Consider the following 22,901-nt stretch of genomic DNA (forward strand, 5'->3'; position numbering starts at 1 on the left):
TTGCTTTTGGTTTTCGTTTGATGTTGCCATTGAATTGTTTATGTTAAAGAGAAGATAGTGATTAATAAATCAGTACAGAACTTTAATTATTATAAGTCAGAAATAGAGACAGAGAGATCTATCTTCTATCTGCTGGTTCATTCCCCAAATGGCCACAATGACCAGCGCTGGTCCAGGCCAAACCCAGGAGCCAGGAGCTTCTTCCAGGTCTCACACGTGGGTGCAGTAGTCCAAGCACTTGGACCATCCTCTGCTGCTTTCCCAGGAAGATGCAGCTAGCTGGGTCAGAAGTGAAGCAGCCAGGACTTGAACTGGAGCCCATATGGTATATAGCAGCTTTACCTGCTGTTCCACCGCACTGGCTCCAAGTACAGAACTTTGAGAGAAAATTTCTTCTTGAGTTAATTTTTTGTGTTACTTTGTAGTGCTTTTCTGCTCTTACTGACAAATACCATTTTTTGAAATAGACTTAATATATGTAATTTGATTTGATTTAAATTAGGATTCTTTCCCCCTTTCTCTTTCAGGACTTGAACCAATGAAAGGAACATGTGGCACTTGTGGAGAGAAATGTCACTCTTCCCCGCTTAAGGGGAGCTTCGGCTTAGGACCTGTGTATGACTTTCACCCACGACCTGTTCTTGAATAGCCACTGACTTTGATTACAGGAAGGTCTCTGAAGATTTGTATCAAATGACGTCAATGGCCAGCTTGTTTTCTTTTACTAGTCCAGCGGTAAAGCGATTGTTGGGCTGGAAACAAGGTGATGAGGAGGAGAAATGGGCAGAAAAGGCAGTTGATGCTTTGGTAAAAAAGCTAAAAAAGAAAAAGGGTGCCATGGAGGAACTGGAGAAAGCCTTGAGCAGCCCAGGACAGCCAAGCAAATGTGTCACTATTCCCAGATCTTTGGATGGACGCCTGCAGGTTTCTCACAGAAAAGGCTTACCCCACGTTATATATTGCCGTGTTTGGCGCTGGCCTGATCTACAGAGTCATCATGAGCTGAAGCCATTGGATATTTGTGAATTTCCTTTTGGATCCAAGCAGAAAGAAGTTTGCATCAACCCATACCACTATAAAAGAGTGGAGAGTCCAGGTAGGTTTTACACCCTTGAGAAGTATTAAAAACAAACAAGAGCTTTTCTCTTCCTGATTCGTATGTAACTGTATTTAGTAATTAAGATATTCACCTTGTATTTCTTTCTTGAAGATTTTAATATTGCATTATTGGATTTTTCAATTTAGCTTTTTGTAACATAGGCAATAAAATTCCCAAGCACCCATTATCTGTACTCTGCCTTCGTTTTGGAGAGTTTGTTCAAGAACTGGGTGTTCCGTGGGTGAGTGTTTGGCATGGTGCTGAAAACGTCTGTATCCTGTATTGGAATGCCTTGGTTCGAGTCCCAGCTCTTCTCCTAATTTCAGCTTAGTGCTGATGTGTAGGTGTTGGCTCAAGTAATTGAGTCCCTGCTATTCTCCATGGAAGACATACATTGAGTTCTAGGCTCCTTTTCCTGGCTGAGCCCCAACTATTACAAACCTTTGGGCAGAGAACCAGAACTCAGTCTGCCTTTAAGTAAAAATGAAAATAAATAAATATTAAGAAAATAACTGTTTTGCACAATTATTCCACTTTCTAGCATTATATTTTCCCCTTAGCCAGATTATTTCTGACAGCATACACGCATGGCATGATACTGTATAAATTGTCCCTTGTAAAATGATGGTTACCAATGAATTTTGCTTTTGACTTCATTCATCTACCCCTGGTCTATTGCACTACTTCCTCAGACCATTTTATAACATTCTGTGTTACATTTTGACATGTTTATTTCCCATTCTTTCTTGTCATAGTTCGTTAGTCTTTGTTCCCTACTTTTTGCTGTTTTCTTTAGCACTCTCCCTCCAGGATCTTTCGTTGTACATTTTCTTTTTAGTTTTTTAAGATTGATTTATTTTATTTGAAAGGCAGAGTTACAGAGAGAGGGGAAAGATAGAATCTTCCATCTGCTGGTTTAATCCCTAAATGACTTGAATAGCCAAGGCCGGTCCCGGAGCTTCATTGGGGTCTCCCATGTGGGTGCAGGGGCCCAAGTACTTTGGCCGTCTTTCATTGCGTTCCTAGGCACGTTAGCAGGGAGCTGGGTTGAAAGCAGCTGGAAATTGAAGTGGTGCGCATATGGGAAGCTGACATTGCAGACAGGAACTTAACTTGCTACAAGACAGTGCCGGCACCTTGTTGCACACTTTCTTGATCCAGTCAGTCCTCCAGGATCTTTTCATGGCCACTCTTCATTGATCCATTCAGTCCCTGCTTAAATATTCCTGTCACTAATTGACTTTTAGATAGTTATTTTGTGTATTGACTGACATGAACAGAACCTTCCTGTGTATAAAATAGTATTGCTTCCTGACACTTAGTAGATGGTGCTCAGTAAATATGTTTTTGGTAATGAATGAACTGTATAAACTGATGTCTTAATCCATTTTTTGCTGCCATAACATATACCACAGATGGGGTAAAACAAATTTGACCTAGTTCTGGAGTCTGAGTAGTTCAAGATTGAGGGGCTACATCTGGTGAGGGCATTCTTGCTGTGCCATGACATGATGAAAGGACCGGGAATCAAAAGGGGGCTGAACTTAAATCTCTCTCTAGATAAGTAATCCACTCCCAAGGTAATGACACTGTTCCATTCCTGAGCCCTCATCACTTGATCAACTGTTGTTAAGCCCTGTCCTGCCCGGCACTTCCATTGGGGATTTAGTTTTCCAACACATAAACTTCAGGAGACATATTCAAACTATAGTAGCTGAGATACTAACTAGGTACATTACTTATTCATTGCTACATAACCAACTTGGTGGCTGAACAGGACATGCATTTATTAGCTCCTACTTTCTGTGGATCAGGAGTTTCACCATAGCTTAACTGCATCCTTTGCAATGCTGTAATCCAGATATTGGTCAGAAGCTTAACAGAGCAAGGATCTGCTTCCAATTCCCTCTGATGACAGAATTCAGTTCCTTGCAGGCCATTGTACTTCAGATGATTGTGAGCTGGAGGCAGCATTTGGTTGTTTACCATATGATCTTCCTAGGTAGGTCACATTCTTGTCAGCTTCTTCAGTGTGAATAAGAAAGAGAGCATCTCTTGTAAGAAGGGCATTATGTCCTTAATGTGATCCCATTTATCTTGTTATCTTTGCCATAATCTGTTGGTTGGAAGCAATTTCCAGGTCGCTGTGATATTCAAGGGAGGGAGTTTACCCAAGGACATGAATAGCTGGAAGTGAGAATCGTGGTGGTCACCCCAGAGTCTGTCTGCCGCACTGAGTTTCACATAGAGAATAGTGTAAGTTCGATGTGGTAAAAAAAATTGAAAAAGACATTGACTGTAGGAAGTCACAAAAAAATAGCAGTGATTGTGCAGTCAGATAAAGTTCAATTTTAAGAGCTTGAAATCTGCCAGTTGACATTGAGGTGATTCTCAGCATCTTGTTGGATCCATGGAGCTTTGTAGCCTTAAGGAATGGATGAGGAAAGGAAGATGTGAAGATTTAATAAGGAAAGGTAGTCTGAGAAACTCCCAGGCTTGATGTTTGCCAATTGTAAGTCTAGGGATTTCATGTACTCATATTCCCCCATAGCCAGGATGTGACTGATGATCAGATGGGAGAAGTGTCTTTTTTTGTAATCCATTTTTGTCAGCTATGATTCATTCTGATTCTTCTAATTGATGCTGAAAATTCTGTGTCTTGTTCAGCTATCGGAAAGAGACTGAGAGACCTTGTTTTTGTCCTGGGAAAGGACTGATAGGCCCAGTGGATTAATTTGCTTTTCTCTTGATCAAGCAGCCATGACACAGGGTAGATCATTATATAATAGTATTAATAAGGTGGTCATGGTGGTGGTAATAGTAGTAGCAATTAGCATTTAGTGAGCACTTACGGAGCAAGCCCTTTCATAACTATGCAGTGATTCCTTCAGAGAGTTAGACAATGCTACTAACCCTCTAAGTGTACTTACAGGTTTACAGATGCAGAAACCAGGACTTAAAAGGGAAGTAACACATAGGATTACATAGCTGATAAAGACTTGGAAAAAGGTAAAAAGATGAAAGATAGTTGGGGAGTGATAATGAACATAATAAAAATAGAAGAAAGCCTAGGTGGTTCATTATTTATAATTTTTTTTTATAATTTATTTTATTTATTTGAAAGGGAGAGAAGGAGACATTTTAATCCACTGTTTAACTCCCCAAATGGCTACAGCAGCCAGGCTGAACCAAACTGAAGCCAATATCCTGGAACTCCATCTGGGTCTCCCATGTGGGTGGCAGATATCCAAGTACTTGGGCTGTCTTTGCTGTTTTCCCAGCACATTAGTAAGGAGGCAAATGAGAAGCCAAGCAAATGAGACTCAACTGGTGCTCCAGTATGGGAAGCCTGCTTTGCTGTGTCATAGGCCATACCTCAACTATCTCCTGCAACCCAGACCCCTCATCCAGTATTTAACAGGTAGTTTTGTATAGTGGTTGAACCTTGGTTCTGGAGCCAACTTTGTGAGCCTGAATCTTGGGTTTACTGCATACTACCAGTGTGACCTCAAGAAAGACCTTTTTGTGAATTAGATTGCTCACCTGTAAAATTAGAGTAATAATGCCAGCCTGATGACATTGTTGAGGGGCTTAGATGAATCAATGCATGAAAAAGAACTTAGGTTAAAACAGCTGGCCTAAATATCAGTTCTAATAGAATTATCAGTTGTAATAGAATAATACATTCTAGATAGGGGAAAATGATGGAGAGAAAATTTTTAAAGAAGTACTACTAGAACAATTCTCATAACTGAAAATTGAAAGAGCACAGTGATAAAATAATCAGAACAAGGTTCAGTAAAGGACCCATGTGAGGAATTTGAGTATATTATAGAAGAAAAGATATATTACAAAGGGTTGGAAATCAGAATATTGGGTTTCTCAGTGCAAGTGTGGATTTTAGAAGAAAGTGAAGCACTATTCAAGTTTCAGATGGAAAATGTTGTCAGGAATTCTGCCTCCAAATAGACAAAACCAAATTATTTTCATGCAGGCGAGGGATCGAAAACTTTTATCTTCCTTAAGCTTTTTGAAGAGGTCAGTTGAGGATGAGGCCCTGAGAATGCCATCCAGCCAAAAGGAAGGAAGGTTTGAAAGAGTTAAGTAGCAACCAGTCTGGGTTGGAACATGAAGATGGAAGACCTAGGGGAAGATGTGCGATCAGTAAATTACTTGTGACCCGTGGCATCTGAAAAATAGTATTGATAGGCATTTGATAGATCTGTTGAGATTCTGGAAATGTTAGTGGCACATATTTGAAATTCAAAGAACAAGGAAATAACTTCAATGGAAGTACTGTTAAAAAAACCTAGTTCACTTGGCTCACAATGAATAACAAATATATAAATATTGGATATTGATTTAACCAGAAATGTTTATGTAGCACTTTTGTTTTATTATTATTATTATTTTATTTATTTGAAAGTCAGAGTTACACAGAGAGAGGAGAGGCAGAGAGAGAGAGAGGTTTTCCATCTGTTGGTTCACTCCCCAGATGGCTGCAACAGCCAGGAGCTGCGCCAATCCAAAGCCAGGAACCAGAAGCTTCTTCTGTGTCTCCCACACCGGTGCAGGGGCCCAAAGACTTGGGCCATCTTCTACTGCTATCCCAGGCCATAGCAGAGAGCTGGATCGGAAGAGGAACAGCTGGGACTAGAACCAGCGCTCATGTGGGATGTTGGTGCTTCAGGCCAGGGCTTTAACCCTCTGCACCACAGTGCCAGCCCCATATGTAACTCTTCTGTGAAGAAAGAGATCAAGTAATACAAGAAAGCTGACTTAATTTGTTTATAAATTTTGTCTTGACAAATCAGTAATAGCCACATAAGCATATAATTTAGCTATAAGTGAAGTAAATGTTAAAAGGAACTTCTCAGTTTAGCTTTGTTTATGGTAACAGTATTGGAGGGGACTAAATTGCTGTCTTTGTTATGATTGCTTTTTAATTTTGTTATAATCTTGTCTGTCATTTTTGTAATTATTCATAGATTATTTTGTCTGAAGATAATTTTTAAAAATCTTGTGCATAGATACCATAGAAGCAAGAGAGAAGCCAGTGATTGTAGTTATGCCTCAAAGTAAATCATTACTGCTCTGAATTCCTAAGTAGTTATTTCACTAAGTCTTTCAGATTACTCCCCAGCTAAACATAGAAATTTTTGCCATCTAATGCCCTGCTCTTCACTAGCAGCTGCCCCATCATTCTGTAAGAGGAACAGCAGTTGTTAACACAGTAGAACAAAACAGTTGCAGTCCAAATGTTAACCATGCATTTACAACACTAATTGACTTACACGAAAAGAAACTGTAAACACTGACTTGCATAGCCTCTGCAAGAGAAGTATGAACTTGGTAACTAAAAACAAGCTGATTTTGTTGGTGCTGAATGATGTCAGAATCAAAGTGAGATTCTCCAAAATGAAGTTATATTGACAAACAGAGAAAGGTTGTACAAAGAGATGAATTGGTACAGTAAGAGTTTGAAGAAAGTTTGTTTTTATTTGAAGAGTTCGAAGGTTTGTTTTCATTTCCTGTAGGGAAAGGTAATCAAATATTTGCATGTGATTGATGATTTGATGTTTCAGGAAACCGAACATTTTAATTACATTAACATTTACTGTTTTTAAAAAAATCTGTTAAAATGTCTAAATACTTGAGTATGTTTTCATTATGATCATATTTAGAAGGGTGATTTTAAATGGAAGGTATGTATGGAAAGAATGTTACTGTTTGTGGAGAATTGTTTAGGAGAAAATCTTTTGATGGATATAAAATGTGAAGATATCTCTCACACTAAGAAAGATGAAAGTGTTCACAATTAGAAACCTGGAGGTTTCTAGTAACCCACCTCAACTTCACTGTAGTGTTACCTCCCAGATCAGTTCCTAGACTAGTTAACCATTAACAAATTAATCACCTTTCTCCTCTACCTCTCCCTATTAGCACCCCTACATGAAATTCTCCAGATTCTTTTTTTAAAAAAAATTTTAAAAGTTTATTTGAAAGGCAGAGTTAGAGAGACGCAGTGGGTGGGGAGACACAGAGAGATCTCTTTCATCCATCTGAGTTCTCTCAAGTGGGTGGCAGCAGTCATAGTCCGCTGTATTCACAGGCCCATTAGTAGGGAGCTGGATCAGAAGAGGAGCAGCTTGGACTAATCAGTGCTCAGATGAGATGCTGGAGTCAGATGGTGGCTTAACCCTCTGTGCCATAGTGCTGACCCCCTCCTGATTCTTTAAGGCCCAATCAGATGTTGTCTTTCCCACAGGATTTTGGTGGATTCCATACTAGCTGGGAGTGCTCACCCCTTTTGAATTCCTATTGCATTACATTTTCTGTATTATGATTGCTTTAAAATCTGCCTTAAATCCTGTAGAACAGGAATGCTGTCTTTGTTGCATTTTATGTCTTTTAGGGTGCCTTAACAGACTAAATGCTTTCAGAGTTTTTGATGTAGTATTAGGTAAAGATGGATTCAGGGTTCTACAAAACAGCCCTTCCTAAAAGTAAGTTGTTTTAATAGGTTTGCAATTGTATGTAATTCCTTTATCGACTCTGTCATGTGGATAGGGATGTTTCTGACAGAAAATTCTTTGATTTTTGTCTTTCAGTCTTACCTCCAGTATTAGTGCCTCGTCATAATGAATTCAATCCACAACACAGCCTTCTGGTTCAGTTTCGGAACTTGAGCCATAACGAACCACACATGCCGCAGAATGCCACGTTTCCAGATTCTTTCCACCAGCCCAACAACACTCCTTTCCCCTTATCTCCAAACAGCCCCTATCCGCCTTCCCCTGCTAGCAGCACGTATCCCAATTCCCCGGCAAGTTCTGGACCGGGAAGTCCCTTTCAGCTCCCAGGTAAGACTTCATTTTATTTTTATTCTCCCTGTGGGCTCTTTGGGCAGATGTTATATGTGAAGAGCTAGCTATTCCTGAGCCTTTTCTTAGATAATTGATTTTCAGAAGAGTGTGGATATTCTTTCTTGTTGTATACCTTATATTTAAAATAAGGAGGTTCAGTGTTTCCTGTAAAGTTTTTTCATGTAATTTTTAATACAAAGGACAATTAGTAGTCTTTTCTATAACTGACAAAGTTTTTAAATTTGCTAATGCGTGCCACATACAGACATCATTTTGTTACTCTGTCAATAAATTGTCAGTCATGTAAGATTCTTGTATCTCCTGTGGTGAAATATCATTTGATGAAGGTTTTTTTTTTTTTGGTTTTGTTTTTAGTGTGTATATTTTTTAAGGGGCATCAAATACCAGCTGTTTAACTTTCTATTAGAAATTTACTCAAAGAAATGTTCAGGGAGTTTCATGTATGAGATATATGAAATTTGTTCACTTTGAAAACTAAATTAATTAATTAAAAACCCAAATGGTCATACATTCTATTAGATTCAGTGCTGATTATAGCTCTCTCTCAAATGTGTTTTATACAAACCTTGAGGTAAAAGACAAATTATATTCATTATTTATAGTTACCGAGACAAAGAAATATAACCATGGCTTTTGTAAAGATTTTTTTTTTTTTTTAAATTTACATTTATCTATTTGAAAATCGGAGCTACACAGAGAGAGGAAAGGCGGGGGGGGGGGGTCCTACATCTGATGGTTCACTCCCCGGTTGGCCGCAGTGGCCGGAGCTGCGCTAGTCTGAAGCCAGGAGCCAGGAGCTTCTTCTGGATCTCTGACACAGGTGCAGGGGCCCAAGGACCCAGGCCATCTTCCACTGCTCTCCCAGGCCACAGCAGAGAGCTGGGTCAGAAGTGGAGTAGCCAGGAATTGAACTGGCGCCCATATGGGATGTCGGCGCTTCAGGCCAGGGTATTAACCCACTGCACCAAAGCATCGCCACCCCCCTTTTTTTTAAAACTTATTTTGCAAAGACTTTTCAACCACAAGTGTTGGAATTCAAGAGATTTTCTGGTTAACATTAAATTTCTTCATCAAATTATCATCTCATGACATACAACAGCTGTTTCTGTACATTGCAAAAGAATCGTAGAATTGCTGTTGGTGTTGATGGCAAAATTGGAAGGGTCACAATTTTATATTCTTTTAAATAACAATATACACTATGTGATGATTTGATAATTTAGATGTGTTTGTAGTTTACACATAACCTCAAACAGAATAACCTATTTTTCCAATAGATTTTTTCAGCAGCTATAGTTTCTCTGAACATTATTGTAAGTAAATAACGGGAAAATTCTTGACCTTGAAATTTTTTCATTTTAGTGAATTTTAGCACTGAACTTAGTATCCTGATTTATCGGGGATCTAGGCTTAGTAGATGTGAGCTTATTATGTTTTCAGCAGCTATTTAATGTGTTTTTCCCCCTTTCTGTTGGCCATAGGATAGTGTCCTGAATTTTTTTATGTGTAATTTTCAGTAAAGACCCTGCTGGTAACCTTAGGAATTTTTAAGTGCTTTCAGTGTGATAACTTGTGTGGGTTTAAGAGTTTAACTGTTATTTTGGGACTTTAACCTCTCTCATTTTCTTCCTCTAAGCTGATACACCTCCTCCTGCTTATATGCCCCCTGATGATCAGATGGGTCAAGATAATTCACAGCCGATGGATACAAGCAATAATATGATTCCTCAGGTTATGCCCAGTATATCCAGCAGAGGTAAGAGAAGTACTTACCATCTGTATCTTGTTGCTGCTGTTTTAGTATTTAAACTTCTTGGCCACATTTTAAAAATCACTTGATTGAAGTATAGTTTATATACTATAAAACTGATCCATTTTAAGTGTATGGTTCAGTGATTTTGATAAATGTGTACAATTTTGCACAATATACTTTCAAAACATTTCTATAACCCTTTAAAAGATCCTTGTGCATCTGTATGTGTATCCCTATCCCATCCCCAGGTCCGTGCACACTCTAATCTGGTATCTGTATGTACAAATTTACCTTCTCTGAACATTTCGTGTCAATAGAATCAGATAACATGGATAAAGTTTTCAAGGTTAGTTCATGATAGAGTATATCAATAGTTTGTTCTTTTTTATTGCTAACCTTTTTGCTGCCATCTTATGTTTATCCTTTTGAATTATTCCCAGATTTTTTTTAGTACAAGCAATTCTTTTATGAATATTTGCATACAGATCTTTGTATGGGCATTGTTTTTATATTTGTCTCTCAGGCTGCTAGTGCTGGAGTTGCTGAGTCATAAGATAAACTTAACTATTTAAGAAAAGCCACCAAAGTTCTCCACAGTGGCAGCACAATTTATTTTCTCATTACCCTTGTTTAAGGGTTTCTGACGTCTCCTTAACATTTGTTTTTCTTGTCTGCCTTTTTGATGATAGACATTGTATCTATGTGTGAAGTGTTCATTGTAGTTTTTTTTTTATTAATTTGTTTTATTTAAAATGAAAGAGTTACAGAGAGAGAGAGAGAGAGAGACAGAGAAAGTCTTCTTCTATCTGCTGGTTCACTCCCCAAATGGCTTCAAGGGCCAGAGCTGAGCTGATCCGAGGCCAGGAGCCAGGAGCTTTTTATGTGTCCCCCCCCCACCCCCACCCCGCCGGGTGCAGAGGCCCAAGGACTTGGGCCATCCTCTGCTGCTTTTCCAGGCACATTAGCAGGGAGCCGAATTAGAAGTGAAGCAGCCAGGACTCGAACCAGCACCCATATGGATGCCAGTGCCTCAGGCTGGGGCTTTAACCTGCTTCGCCACAGTGCCAGACTCTCATTATTAGTTTTAATTTGCATATCCCTAATGATGTTGAGTATGTGAAAAATAAATTTATTAGCCATTCATGTCACTTCTTTGAAATGTTTACTTTAAATCTTATGCCCGCTGGCTTGTTTGTTTCCTTACTGAATTTATTATAAGATTTTTTATATACTCTGACTATGACTTCTTTATCAGATATGTTGTAAACATTTCTTTGAGTTTGTAGACTTCTTTTCATCTTTTACTGGTGTCTTTTGAAGTGTAATAGCTTTCAATTTTGATGAAGTCCAGTATATTGATGATAATGCTCTGATGTTGCATATCAGATGTTTTTTCTATCCCAAGGGTCATGAACATATTTTCTTATGTGGTCTTCTCAGTGTTCTAGTTTTAACCCTTAAATTTAGGTCTGTGATTAATTTCAAACTATGTTTGTGTGTGGTTTATAACAGATCTTTAAAGTAATTTGTGAGTGTGAAGAAATCCAGTTGGTTCTAGCATCATTTGATGGAAAAGATACTGTTTCTCCATTGAATGTAAATCTTGATCAGAAATGAATTTATTATAAATGTAAGGATTTATATCAGAATTCTGATGGCCTTGACCATTAAAGCTTTATAGAAAGGATATTTTCCTCCCTTTTTTTTCTGTTGTAAAATACACATAACATTGTCATCTTAGCAGATTTTTTTACTTTTATAATGTATTTACTTGAGAGGCAGAGAGAGAGAGAGAGGCAGAAAGATAGACACAGAGCTCCTGTCTCGTGGTTTGTGCCCCAGTGCCCACATTGGTTGTCAGGGCTGAAGCTCAGTCCAAGTCTCACAGAGGTGGCAGGACCCGAATCTCTTGAGCCATCACTGTTCCTGATAGGAGCCTGAGCCCAGAATTGAACCCAAACACTCGAATTAGGGATGAGAGTATCCCCAACCACTAGACTACAGATCTGTGAACCTTAACTATTTTTAAATGTAGAGTTCAGTAGCATTATGTACATTTGTAATGTGTGACCAATACCACTCATCCACCTTCATAATTCTTCACCTTGTAAAACTGAATCTGTATACCCATTCTCCCTTTCCCCCTTCCCCGACCCTGGCAGCCTCCATTCTATTTTCTGTCTCTGTGATTTTGACTATCCTTAAGTGTCTCATGAGTGTAATTGTATAGTATTTGTTTCTTTGTGACTTGCTTATTTCACGTAGCATTAATATTCTTAGGGTTCATCCATATTTTATCATATGTCAGAATTTCATTCCTTTTTGAAGCTGAATAATAATCAGTATACGTATATACCAGATTTGTTTTTCTGGTCATCCATTGATGAATGGTTGGCTTATTTCCACTTTTTGGTTATTGTGAATAATGCTGCTATGAACATCAGTGTACCAAGAACCTCTTTAAGACCCTGCTTTCAGTTCTTATGAGTGTATACCCGGAAGTGAAACTGCTGTATTATATGGTAATTATATTTTTAATTTTTTGAGAACCAGGCATACTGTTCTCCATGCAGCTGTAATATGTTATGTTCCCACCTATGCTGTACTAGGGTTCTAGTTTTCCACATCCTTGCCAGTGCTTGTTATTTTGCTTTTTGAGGGGGTAGTAGCCATCCTAATGAGTGTGAAGTGGTATCTCTTTGATTTGCATTTCTCTAATGACTTGTGCTGTTGAGCATCTTCTCATGTGCATGTCTTCTTTGGAGAAATGTCTGTTCAAATACTTGTTCACTTTTGAATTGGGTTTTTTGTTACTGAGTGATAGGAGTTTTAAAACATATTGTGGATATTAATCCTTACCAGACACATGATTTGCAAATAATTTCCTCAATTTTAGTAAGTTTTAAAGTGAGAAGTGTTAGTCCTCTAGTTTTGTTGTGATTTTAAAAAAAAAATTTTTGGCTCTTCTGTGTTCTTTGTACTTACATATAATTTTGGTATTAATTTGTCAGTTTCGGCCCATACAAATTCCTTGGACTTTAGGAGAGATCACATTGAATCTCTATGTCAATTAGGGAAGCTTTGTCATCTTAACATAGAATCTTCTTTGATATAGATATGAAGTATCTCTATTTTTATCTTCTCAGTTCTCATTATGTATGTCTTGCATTTCCACTTCTCTTTAAACCTGTTCCTGAATTAATAGAATTCCTTTTTAATTTATTTTTGAATTCTTCTTTATTGGTTATAGGAATTCAGTTGATTTTTGAATGTTAATCTTTACTACCCATGACCTTGCTGAGCTCATTTCTTAGAGGTAGTATGGTAGGTGTTTCTGGTGGTGTATGTGGATTCTTAGAGTTTACTACATTCTCAGGGCTTGTAAATGTCGTGTATGAATCAAAACAGCTCTATTTGTTCATTTTCAGTCAGGATGCCTATAACTTCTCTCTTTCTTTACCTTTGCCAAAGGGTATCTTTGAAAAACTGACAGCTCTCATAATGTATTGCTTTCCCCTTATTATTAGGAATAAGACAAGGATGTCTGTTCTTACTACTTCTGTTTCTCGTTGTTCAAGAAGATCTAGCTAGTAAACAACTTTTATTCCTAGTTTGTGGTAAATTGTTATGGTGAATGGGTGTTGAATTTTGTCAGTTTTTTTTTTTTTATCAAATCATGTGGTTTTAAAATTATTTATATTTGGTAATAACAGTATATTACATTAATTTTCTGATGTTAAATTAGTTTTGTAATTCTGGGATAAATCCTACTTGCTCCTTATATAATCCTTTTTATATACTGCTGCATTAGGTTTACTAATATTTTATTGAATGTTTTAGTTTGCTTATTCATGGAGGATTTTGTTTTGTAGCTTTCTTGTGATCTCTTTGTTTGGTACGAATATCATGGCAGTAATAGCTTCATGGAGTGAGTTGAGAAGTGTTCCATCCTATTTCTGGAAGAGTGAAATAGTGGTGTTACTTCTTCATTCAGTAGTTGCTAGGTTTTATTGGTGAAGCTTTCACAAAGACTTGGACTTGGAAGAATGATGTTTATTTACTGATACAGTTAATTGTTACATGACTATTCAGATTTTCTACATTTTTCTTGAATCAGTTTTGGCACTTTGTGTCTTTAAGAGTTTGTCCATTACATTGATATTGTCTAATGTTGGCATATGGTTTCTCATAATATTCCTTTATTAATTATTTTAATATATGTAGAGTTGGTAGTGATGTCTTCATTTCTGATTTTGGTAGTTTGTGTCTTTTTTTTTTTTTTTTTTTTTGGTTGGTTTAGCTAAGGGTATGTCAATTTTGATGATTTTTTTTTCAATAAACCAGCTTTTAGTTTTCAGTGATCCCTTCTCCACCTTCTCTTTTAATGATTTCTACTCTTATCTTTTTGTTTAAAAAATTCTGCCTGCTTTACGTTTAGTTTGTTCTTTGTATACTTTGTTTTTTAGTTTTTTTTTTTTTTAAGATTTATTTATTTATTTGAAAGTCAGAGTTACAAGAGAGAGAAGAGGCAGAGAGAGAGAGAGAGAGGTCTTCCATCTGCTGGTTCACTCCTCAATTGGTGGCAACTGCTAGAGTTGCGCTGATCAGGAGCCAGGAGCTTCTTCCGGGTCTCCCAGGCGGGTGCAGGGGACCAAGGACTTGGGCCGTCTTCTGTTGCTTTCCCAGGCCATAGCAGAGAGCTAGATTGGAAGTGGAGCAGCCGGGACCCAAACTAGCTCCCCTATGGGATCCTGGCACTTCAGGCGGTGCCTTTACCTGCTATACCACAGCGCCAGCCCTTGTATACTTTCTTAAGGTAGAATCTTGGGTTACTGATTTTTTTTTTTTAATTTATTTTATTGATTTGAAAGGCAGAGTTACAGAGAAGGCAGAGAAGGGGAGAGAGACAGAGAAAGAAAGAGATCGTCCATCTGTTGTTTACTTCTTGAATGGCCACAATGACCAGAGCTGGTCAGGGTTGAAGCTAGGAGCCAGGAGCATCATCCAGGTCTCCCACGTGGTTGTAGGGGCCCAAGCATTTGAGCAGCCAGGACTCGAACTGGCACTCATATGGGATGCTGGCATTGCAGGTGGTGGCTTAAACTACTGTGACACAACAACAGCCCCTGATTCTACTATTCAAAATAGTTTTCTTACAACCACAGCTTTGGTTGCTGTGTTCCTTAAAATAAGACATATTTTATTTTTATTCAGTTCCAGGTATTTTTCAAAATTTATTTATTTATTTATTTGGAAGTCAGAGCCAGAGAGAGAGAGAAGGAAGGAGGGCGAGAGAGAGCGCGAGAGAATCAGCTGATCAATCTTCCATCTACTGGTTCACTCCACAGATGGCCAGGATGACTGGGGCTGAGTCAAGCTGAAATCAGGAGCCAACAGCTTCATCTGGGTCTCCCACTTAAGTGCAGGGCTCTGAGCACTTGGGCATTCTTCAGCTGCTTTTCCGGGGCCATTAGCAGGGAGCTAGATCAGAAGTAGAGCGGCTGGAACAGGAAGTAATCTGCATATGGGTTTCTGGCATTACAGCTGCTGGCTTTATCCACTGTGCCACAACAGTAGCTCCCAGTTTTAAATATTTTTTTAAAGACTTATTTATTTTACTTGAAAGAGTTACACAGAGAAGGAGCAGCAGGGGGCAGGGGGTCAGGGGTTGGGGGTGTCTTCCATCGCTGGTTCACTCTTCAGTTGGCCGCAGCTATGCAAGCCAAAGCCAGGAGCCAAGAGCTTCTTCCAGATCTCCCACATGGGTGCAGGGGACTAAGCACTTGGGCCATCTTCTAATGCTTTCCCAGGCCATAGCAGAGAGCTGGATCAGAAGTGGAGCAGCTCACTCGGACTTACCCCTAATGATAGAGCTAGAAAAGTGCCAGGGGATTCCAAATCAATCCCATCAAGGTGGCATGTACCAATGTCATCTCACTAGTCAAAGTGATCAGTTTAAGTTCATAATTGATCATAAAGATAGGTTTAAGTGTCAGAGGAATCACATAAACAAGACTAGTGTCTGCTAATAATAACTGATAGAATTAAAAAGAGAGAACGATCCAATATGGGTAGTGGGATACACAGCAGACTCATAGAATGGCAGATGTCCTAAATAGCACTTGGGCCTCAGAATCAGCTCTTAAGGCATTCGGATCTGGCTAAAAAGCCCATGAGAGTTTCTCAGGCATGGAAAGCCAATACACTGTGGCAAAACAAACAAACAAACAAAAAAACACAAACACCTAAATGAAGGATCTCTGTGAGTGATATCCCAGCGGAAAGAATAGGGCATCAAAGAAGGAGGTACCTTTCTTAGAAGGGAGGAGAGAACTTCCACTTTGATTATGGCCTTGTCTAAATAAGGTCAGAATTTGAACTCAAGAGGCTTCCATAGTCTTGGCAGCTCATGACAAGAGCCTCGGGTGATTACTGATGTCATAAATAAGAGTGTCAATTGTTAAAACAACAACAAGAGTCCCTGTGTACTTACTCCCCATGTAGGATCTCTGTCCTTAATGTGTTGTACTATGCAAATTAATGGTAAAACTAGTACTCAAACAGTACTTTATACTTTGTGTATCTTTGTGGGTGCAAACTGTTGAAATCTTTACTTAGTATATACTAAGTTGATCTTCCGTATATAAGGATAATTGAAAATGAAAAAAAAGTATATGAGAGCATCATGCATAGCCTGGCCTGAATTTGCTGCCACTGTGATCTTGAACTTCCTGCCTCCAGAATGATAAATAAATTTCTGTTAAATGTCTTAGCCTGTGGTGTTTTGTTGTATCAGCCTGCAGCACCTAAGACAGAAATTGGCCTCAGGGGTGGGGTGCTGTTTTAACAAATATCTGAAAAATGCGGAAGCGACTTTGGAACCAGGTAATAGATAGAATTTTGAGGTCCATATTAGAAAAAAGCCCTGCTGTGAGTGGCAGGTGCCTGAGTACCTGGCCATCTTTTGGTTTCTCAGGCATGTTAACAGGAAGCTGGACAGCAAGCAGAGCAGCTGGGACTCAAAGCAGCGATCCAGTGTGGGACATCAGTGTGGCAAATGGTGGCTTAACCTACTGTGACACTACACAGTGTTGAAGGAGTGGCCTAGTTTCTCCTATGACTACTCATGGTGAAATTTAAAGAGAAATGAAAAAGGAATTAAGCAGAAAGGAACCAGAACTTTATTAAAAATTTGGAAAATTTTCATTCCCTTTATATTACAGAAAATGAGAAAAATGTGTTCAAAAGAGAACAGTAGAGGTTTTGCTGATAGACTAGTTGGTGAGATTGGTGTGGGTGTGAACCATGAGTGTGATCAGGCAGCCATTCCAACAGGGCACAGCTCAGTTTGAACTGAAGGCAGCAGAGACTGGTTGGAATGAAGAAGGCTGTCGTATTTCTTAAATTCTATAGGACAGGTCAATAAAGATACTTTACTAAAAACTTGTAGTGTTCTTCAGAAGACAAAAAGTGGCCTTGAAACTGATAGATTGTCAGGATTGCTGCCTTGGTTTCCACAGACTGGCTGTCCTCTGAAGCCTTGTACCTGGAGCTGAGTGTGCCCCGATCCCACCTCTCCACCCCCAGCACGTAACTGGTTTCACAGGTTTCACAGGTTGAGGTTTTGCCCAAGTCTCACCCACTTCTAACTTAAATGAAACTGGACTTTAGACCTGAGATGCTGATAGGAGTTAAGACCAGGGGCTGTTCCGATGGAGTTACTTATATTCTACCTGTGAAAGACATGAATTTTCAAGGGCTAAGCATGGAATGCTCAGACGGTTGCACATTCGTACATTGAAGCCCTAACTGCTAATGTGTTGGTGTTTGGAGATGGGGCCTGTGGGAGGTAATTAGGTGTATATGAGTTCATGAGGGTGGAGTCCTCATGATGCATTTTCTTAAAAAAAAAAAAAAAAAGACTTAGTTCCGGGGCTGGCGCTGTGGTATAGTGGGTTAACGCCCTGGCCTGAAGCGCCGGCATCCCATATGGGCACTGGTTCAAGACACAGCTGCTCCTCTTCTGATCCAGCTCTGTGCTGTGTCCTGGGAGAGTGGTAGAGGACGGCCCGAGTCCTTGGGCCCCTGCACCCACGTGGGAGGCCTAGAGGAAGCTCCTGGCTTCAGATTGGCACAGCTCTGGCCGTTGCAGCCGGTTTGGGAGTGAACCATCGGATGGAAGACCACCCTCTCTCTTTATCTCTCTGCGTAACTCTTTCAAATGAATAAAGTCTTAAAAAAAGAAACCAATTTATTTATTTGAAAGTCACAGTTACAGAGAGGGTGAGGAGAGACAAATATTTATTCCATCTGCTGGTTCACTCCCCAATGGCCATAGTGGCCAGCATTGAGCAGGCCAAAGCCAGGAACTGGAAACTTCTTCATGGACTCTTATGTGGGAACAGGGGCCAAAGGATTTAGGCCATCTTCTGCTGTTTTGTCCAGGCTATTAGCAGAGAACTGGTTTGGAAATGGAGCAGCTGAGACATGAACCGGCGCCCATATGGGATGCTGGCGTCACAAGTAGCACCTTTACCTGTGTGCTACGTCACAATGCTGGCCCCCTCATGATGGGTTTAGTGCCCTGTTAAGAAGAGAAAGACTGCTCTTTCTCTGTTTGCCCACACTGAGACACAGTCCTGTGAGCACACGTATCAGAGGGCATTTGTCTCAAATTGGGAAGTGAATCCTTGCAAATTTGCCAACACCTTGATCTTTGACTTCCCAGGGCTCTGAGAAATAAATTTCTGTTGTTTCAACTAGTTCAGTTTTGGCATTTTTTTAAAGCAGCCCAAGCAGGCTGAAACTTTGGCCAGTCCTTGTGTTAGCATAGTTTTAAAAATCGTCATGCTCAAGCTTATTTCTAGTGTTTTTTGGATGTAGGCTCAAAGCCAGGAAGGACAGTGAGACTTGAATGAAAAAGTGAACATTTTCTTTTTCATGCAGTGTCTGGGTTGGGTTAGAAAACAAAGTTAAGCCAGACACCCACCCATATGTAAAACCAGCAGAAATGTTCCATAGTAACTTAGATATGTAATTAAATGCATATTAAAAGGTTTGAAAGGATACACACCGAACTAGCAGTTTCTGCCCAGACATGTAAACATGTAAAGAATCTTGACTTTCTTATAATTCTTTACTAAACTTTTTTTTCTGGTTTGTTCACAGATGTTCAGCCTGTTGCTTATGAGGAACCCAAACACTGGTGTTCAATTGTCTACTATGAGTTAAACAATCGTGTTGGGGAAGCTTTTCATGCATCTTCTACTAGTGTGTTAGTAGATGGATTCACAGACCCTTCCAATAACAAAAGTAGATTCTGCTTGGGGTTATTGTCAAATGTGAATCGTAATTCGACAATTGAAAACACTAGGCGACACATTGGAAAAGGTAATGTTTTCATTTGTCCTTTACTCTTCTTGTTGTGTATAGCACTAAGGTTTCTAGAAGCATATAAAGCTTAAGGCATGACTTCTACTTCAAATTACTTATTTTAGAGGATGTATTACTCAAAGATAACAATGAATCCCCTCTTCCTTGTCCAACTTAGCTTTTCTTTGTAGTACTAAGGCTGTGAAACCATCTTACTTTTTGAGTGTTATCCTTATTTGAATATAAGTTGTACAGAAATTTGCCTTGTTCATAACAGTATCCTTGGTGGTTAAAACAGGGCCTGGCTTATAGTAAATACACAGGAAATACTCATGCAGCATAGAAATGCAGGTGAAGGATGAGAATAACTATGGTATTTATGAAGTATCTGGGATTGTCTACAGGTCTCTGAGTATCACAGTGGTGGAGAAACAGTTAGATGTGGGAATCCAGAGTGAGGGATGCTGTCTTAAGTGGCTTTGCCACAGATGCTAGTAATGAGGTTTTGCTTATAATGAGCCCTGCGAAACAGTTGCCCCTGTACACAAGGCCCTTCTCCCACTGCAGTTTGCACCATGGCATGCCCACGCAGTCAGGAAGCAGGCCTGTCGCAGGCAGACTGTGTTGCCTGTTTTCTTGAGGATTAGCTTTTACCCCGGCTGCTTTTTTGCTTTTTGACATGACTCTTGGTCTAAAACAAGAACAAAAATAAGTAAAATTTTCATGAGATTTGTTATAGGAGATATTTTTTAAAACTACTCTGCCAAAAATAAGTTGTAAGCTAAGTTTTGATTCTTTTTACTGCCAAGTTGCCATGATTTTTAAGGTGAATTGCCTCACTTCTGTGCATTGTTCCCCACCCCTCACCCCCCACTACAATAGAAATAATTTAAGGTAAATCTACGTGGTGAATTCTGAAATCCTGGAATTAATTTTCCCCTTTTTCCTAGTATATAGTTCTAAAACCCTTTCTTTAATGGGTCAGTTTTATTTGCTTGGAAATAAAGCAGTTTTTAATACCACAGCCTGATACTCATTCTCAAATAATGTATACCATTTAGAATATATACAGTGGCAGAGTTCTGCTTTGGAGCCTAGTAAAATCCTCTAAGATCTGTTAAGAGCAGGTTTCTGTTAATAGAATATGATACTGGTTAACTTAGAAAACAAAGTTAAGCCAGACACCCACCCATATGTAAAACCAGCAGAAATGTTCCATAGTAACTTAGATATGTAATTAAATGCATATTAAAAGGTTTGAAAGGATACACACCGAACTAGCAGTTTCTGCCTTTGAGGAAGAAAAATTAGTTTGAGGAGGTTAGAAGGGTAATTTGGGAAAATACTAGATGACTTTAGCTTTAGTGATAAAATACCTTTTTTTTTTAAAAAAAAAAAAAAGATTTATTTATTTGAAAGGCAGAGAAATAGGGAGAAAGAGAGAGAGAGATCTCTATCGGTTGTTTTACTTCCCACATGGCTGCAGGGGTGCTGATGCTGGGCCAGGCTGAAGCCAGGAGCCTGGAACTCCATCTGGATTGCCTTTGTGGGTGGCCGGGGGCCCAAGTGCTTGAGCCATCCGGGAGCTGGATTGGAAGCAGAGCAGCCAAGATTGAAAGGATGTAGGCCAGTGCAGGGAGCAGCTTAGCTCACTGTGCCACAGTACTGGCCCCAGAACTTTAAAACTTTTCCTTCCTTCCTTTCTTTCTTTCTTTCTTTTCTTTCTTTTCTTTCTTTTCTTTTCTTTTCTTTCTTTTCTTTCTTTTCTTTCGTTCTAGATTTATTTTATTTATTTGAAAAACAGAGCTACCCGAGAGAGGTAGAGACAGAGAGAGATCTCGTCTCCCATTCGCTGGTTCACTCCCCAGATGGCCACAACAGCTGGAGCTGTGCCAATCCGAAGCCAGGAGCCAGGAGCCTCCTCTGGGTTTCCTACATGGGTGCAGGGGCCCACGGACTTGGGCCATCTTCTGCTGCTTTCCCAGGCCATAGCAGAGAGCTACATTGGAAGAGGAACAGCTGGGACTCGCACCAGCGCCCATATGGGATGCCGGCACTTCAGGCCAGGGCTTTAACCCGCAGTGCCACAGTGCCGGCCCCTCATTTATTTCTGTATCTAAGAAAGTTTAAAAGAAAGTAAAGGAAGTCTGCCATCCAAAATTATTCCTGTGACTTGAAATGTAACTTTTTAAATTATCAGCTGTCCTTTTCACAGAAAGAATGCAAAACTCTGCCAGGTGACTGTTTATTTAAGTTGGTAGCACAGAACATTCTTTTGAAAAATTATCAAAAGGCAACTTCCTTAGTGTTTTCTCATAGGGATAATAAATGATTGTTGGATAAAGTGAATGACTGCTATACTACCAGCCTGAGGCCTGACTCAGTTTTTCTGGAGCCATTTTGGGCTGAGGCTTTCATTAACTTCTTGGTGGTCTTTGGCAGCAGAAGGCCATCTAGTGGTAGCTTCCCGTTCAGATAGTCAGGAGTTTGCTGTGGCTTTGTAGGTATTTCTGATGAACTGTACAACCTCTTTGATATCAAGATAAGGCCTTACTTAATCTGACTCTCGCAATGCCTGTCTTTTGAAGGTGTCCACCTGTACTATGTTGGCGGAGAGGTGTATGCAGAATGTCTCAGTGACAGCAGCATTTTTGTACAGAGTAGGAACTGCAACTTTCATCACGGCTTTCATCCCACCACTGTCTGTAAGATTCCCAGCAGCTGCAGCCTCAAAATTTTTAACAATCAAGAGTTCGCTCAGCTTCTGGCCCAGTCTGTCAATCATGGGTTTGAGGCAGTGTATGAGCTCACCAAAATGTGCACCATTCGAATGAGTTTCGTCAAGGTGAGTTGTGATCCAAAATATGAGTTACTGTAAATATATGTAGTGTGTCTTCCTGTTATAATTAAAATTTCATCTGTTAAATAAAAGAGGATAGTTAATTTTGACCTGATTTAATAGGCTTCAAATTACATTGTTGAATTTAACATTTTAATCATATGGTAAGTCTGCATTTTCATTTTGTAATCCATGCATTATAAAGCACATCATTGTTAGTGATTTAGATGTCAAATAGGGGTTGAGTTTATGAAGCATTTCAGCTAAAAGACTGGAAAGCATTTAATGTTAAAATTTCCTTTTCAGTTATTAGCTTCAACAGTATTATTAATAGATTCTGTTACAGCATATTAGCAATGACTTAGAAAACTAAAATTATTTTTACTTGTATCTAAGCTGTAAGGTTTACACATTTATCATTTATTCTCTTGACCTGATTCCACTGACATTCCAGAGGTATGGTTCATAAACAAAAGTCTGTTCTATTCTGGTCCATCAGTTTATCAATTGACTGAAGGTAATTCCTTTCCCTCTATGAAAATATGATACATATTTTCATCTCCATTCCCCCCAGCTTCTCTACCCATCTCCCCTCCTGCCTCCCTCCCACCCCCACTGTTTTCAGAGGCCATGACTGCCACAAGCAGTGTTTAAAAAGGTAATTGTAATTATTTGAAGGACAGAGGCACACACACACACTTACTCAGAAAGCAAGAGACAGAACTCTCTCTTATCTGCTGGTTTACTCCCTGAGTGCCAGGAACAACTGGGCCTGGGCTGGAAGCCAAGAGTCAGAAAGTCAGTCTGGGTCAGGGGACCCACTTACTTAAGCTCTCCCCCATTGCCTCTCAGGTTGCACATTAACTGGAAGCCAAAAGTAGTGGTGGAGGCAGGACTCCAACACAGGCAGTCTTAGACGGGTTGTGGCAAGCAGCATCTTAATCACTCCAT

At 39.5% G+C, this 22,901-nt stretch overlaps 1 protein-coding gene across 2 annotated transcripts in view; it reads left to right on the forward strand.

The window, feature by feature from the left end:
* SMAD5 (SMAD family member 5) overlaps nt 1-22,901 on the forward strand; it is a 49,902-nt gene that overhangs the window by 20,945 nt on the left and 6,056 nt on the right. For both annotated transcript variants that reach the window (XM_008255047.5, XM_051843412.3), the window contains exons 2-6: nt 528-1,096; nt 7,711-7,962; nt 9,623-9,742; nt 18,908-19,129; nt 21,700-21,956. In XM_008255047.5, coding sequence (XP_008253269.1) covers nt 694-1,096; nt 7,711-7,962; nt 9,623-9,742; nt 18,908-19,129; nt 21,700-21,956 — 1,254 coding nt within the window. In that variant the 5' untranslated portion in view covers nt 528-693. The remainder of the gene's footprint in view (nt 1-527; nt 1,097-7,710; nt 7,963-9,622; nt 9,743-18,907; nt 19,130-21,699; nt 21,957-22,901) is intronic.

Source organism: Oryctolagus cuniculus, chromosome 6 (genome assembly GCF_051225735.1).
Source record: "Oryctolagus cuniculus isolate XC-2025 breed Fujian yellow rabbit chromosome 6, ASM5122573v1, whole genome shotgun sequence".
Taxonomy (NCBI): domain Eukaryota; kingdom Metazoa; phylum Chordata; class Mammalia; order Lagomorpha; family Leporidae; genus Oryctolagus; species Oryctolagus cuniculus.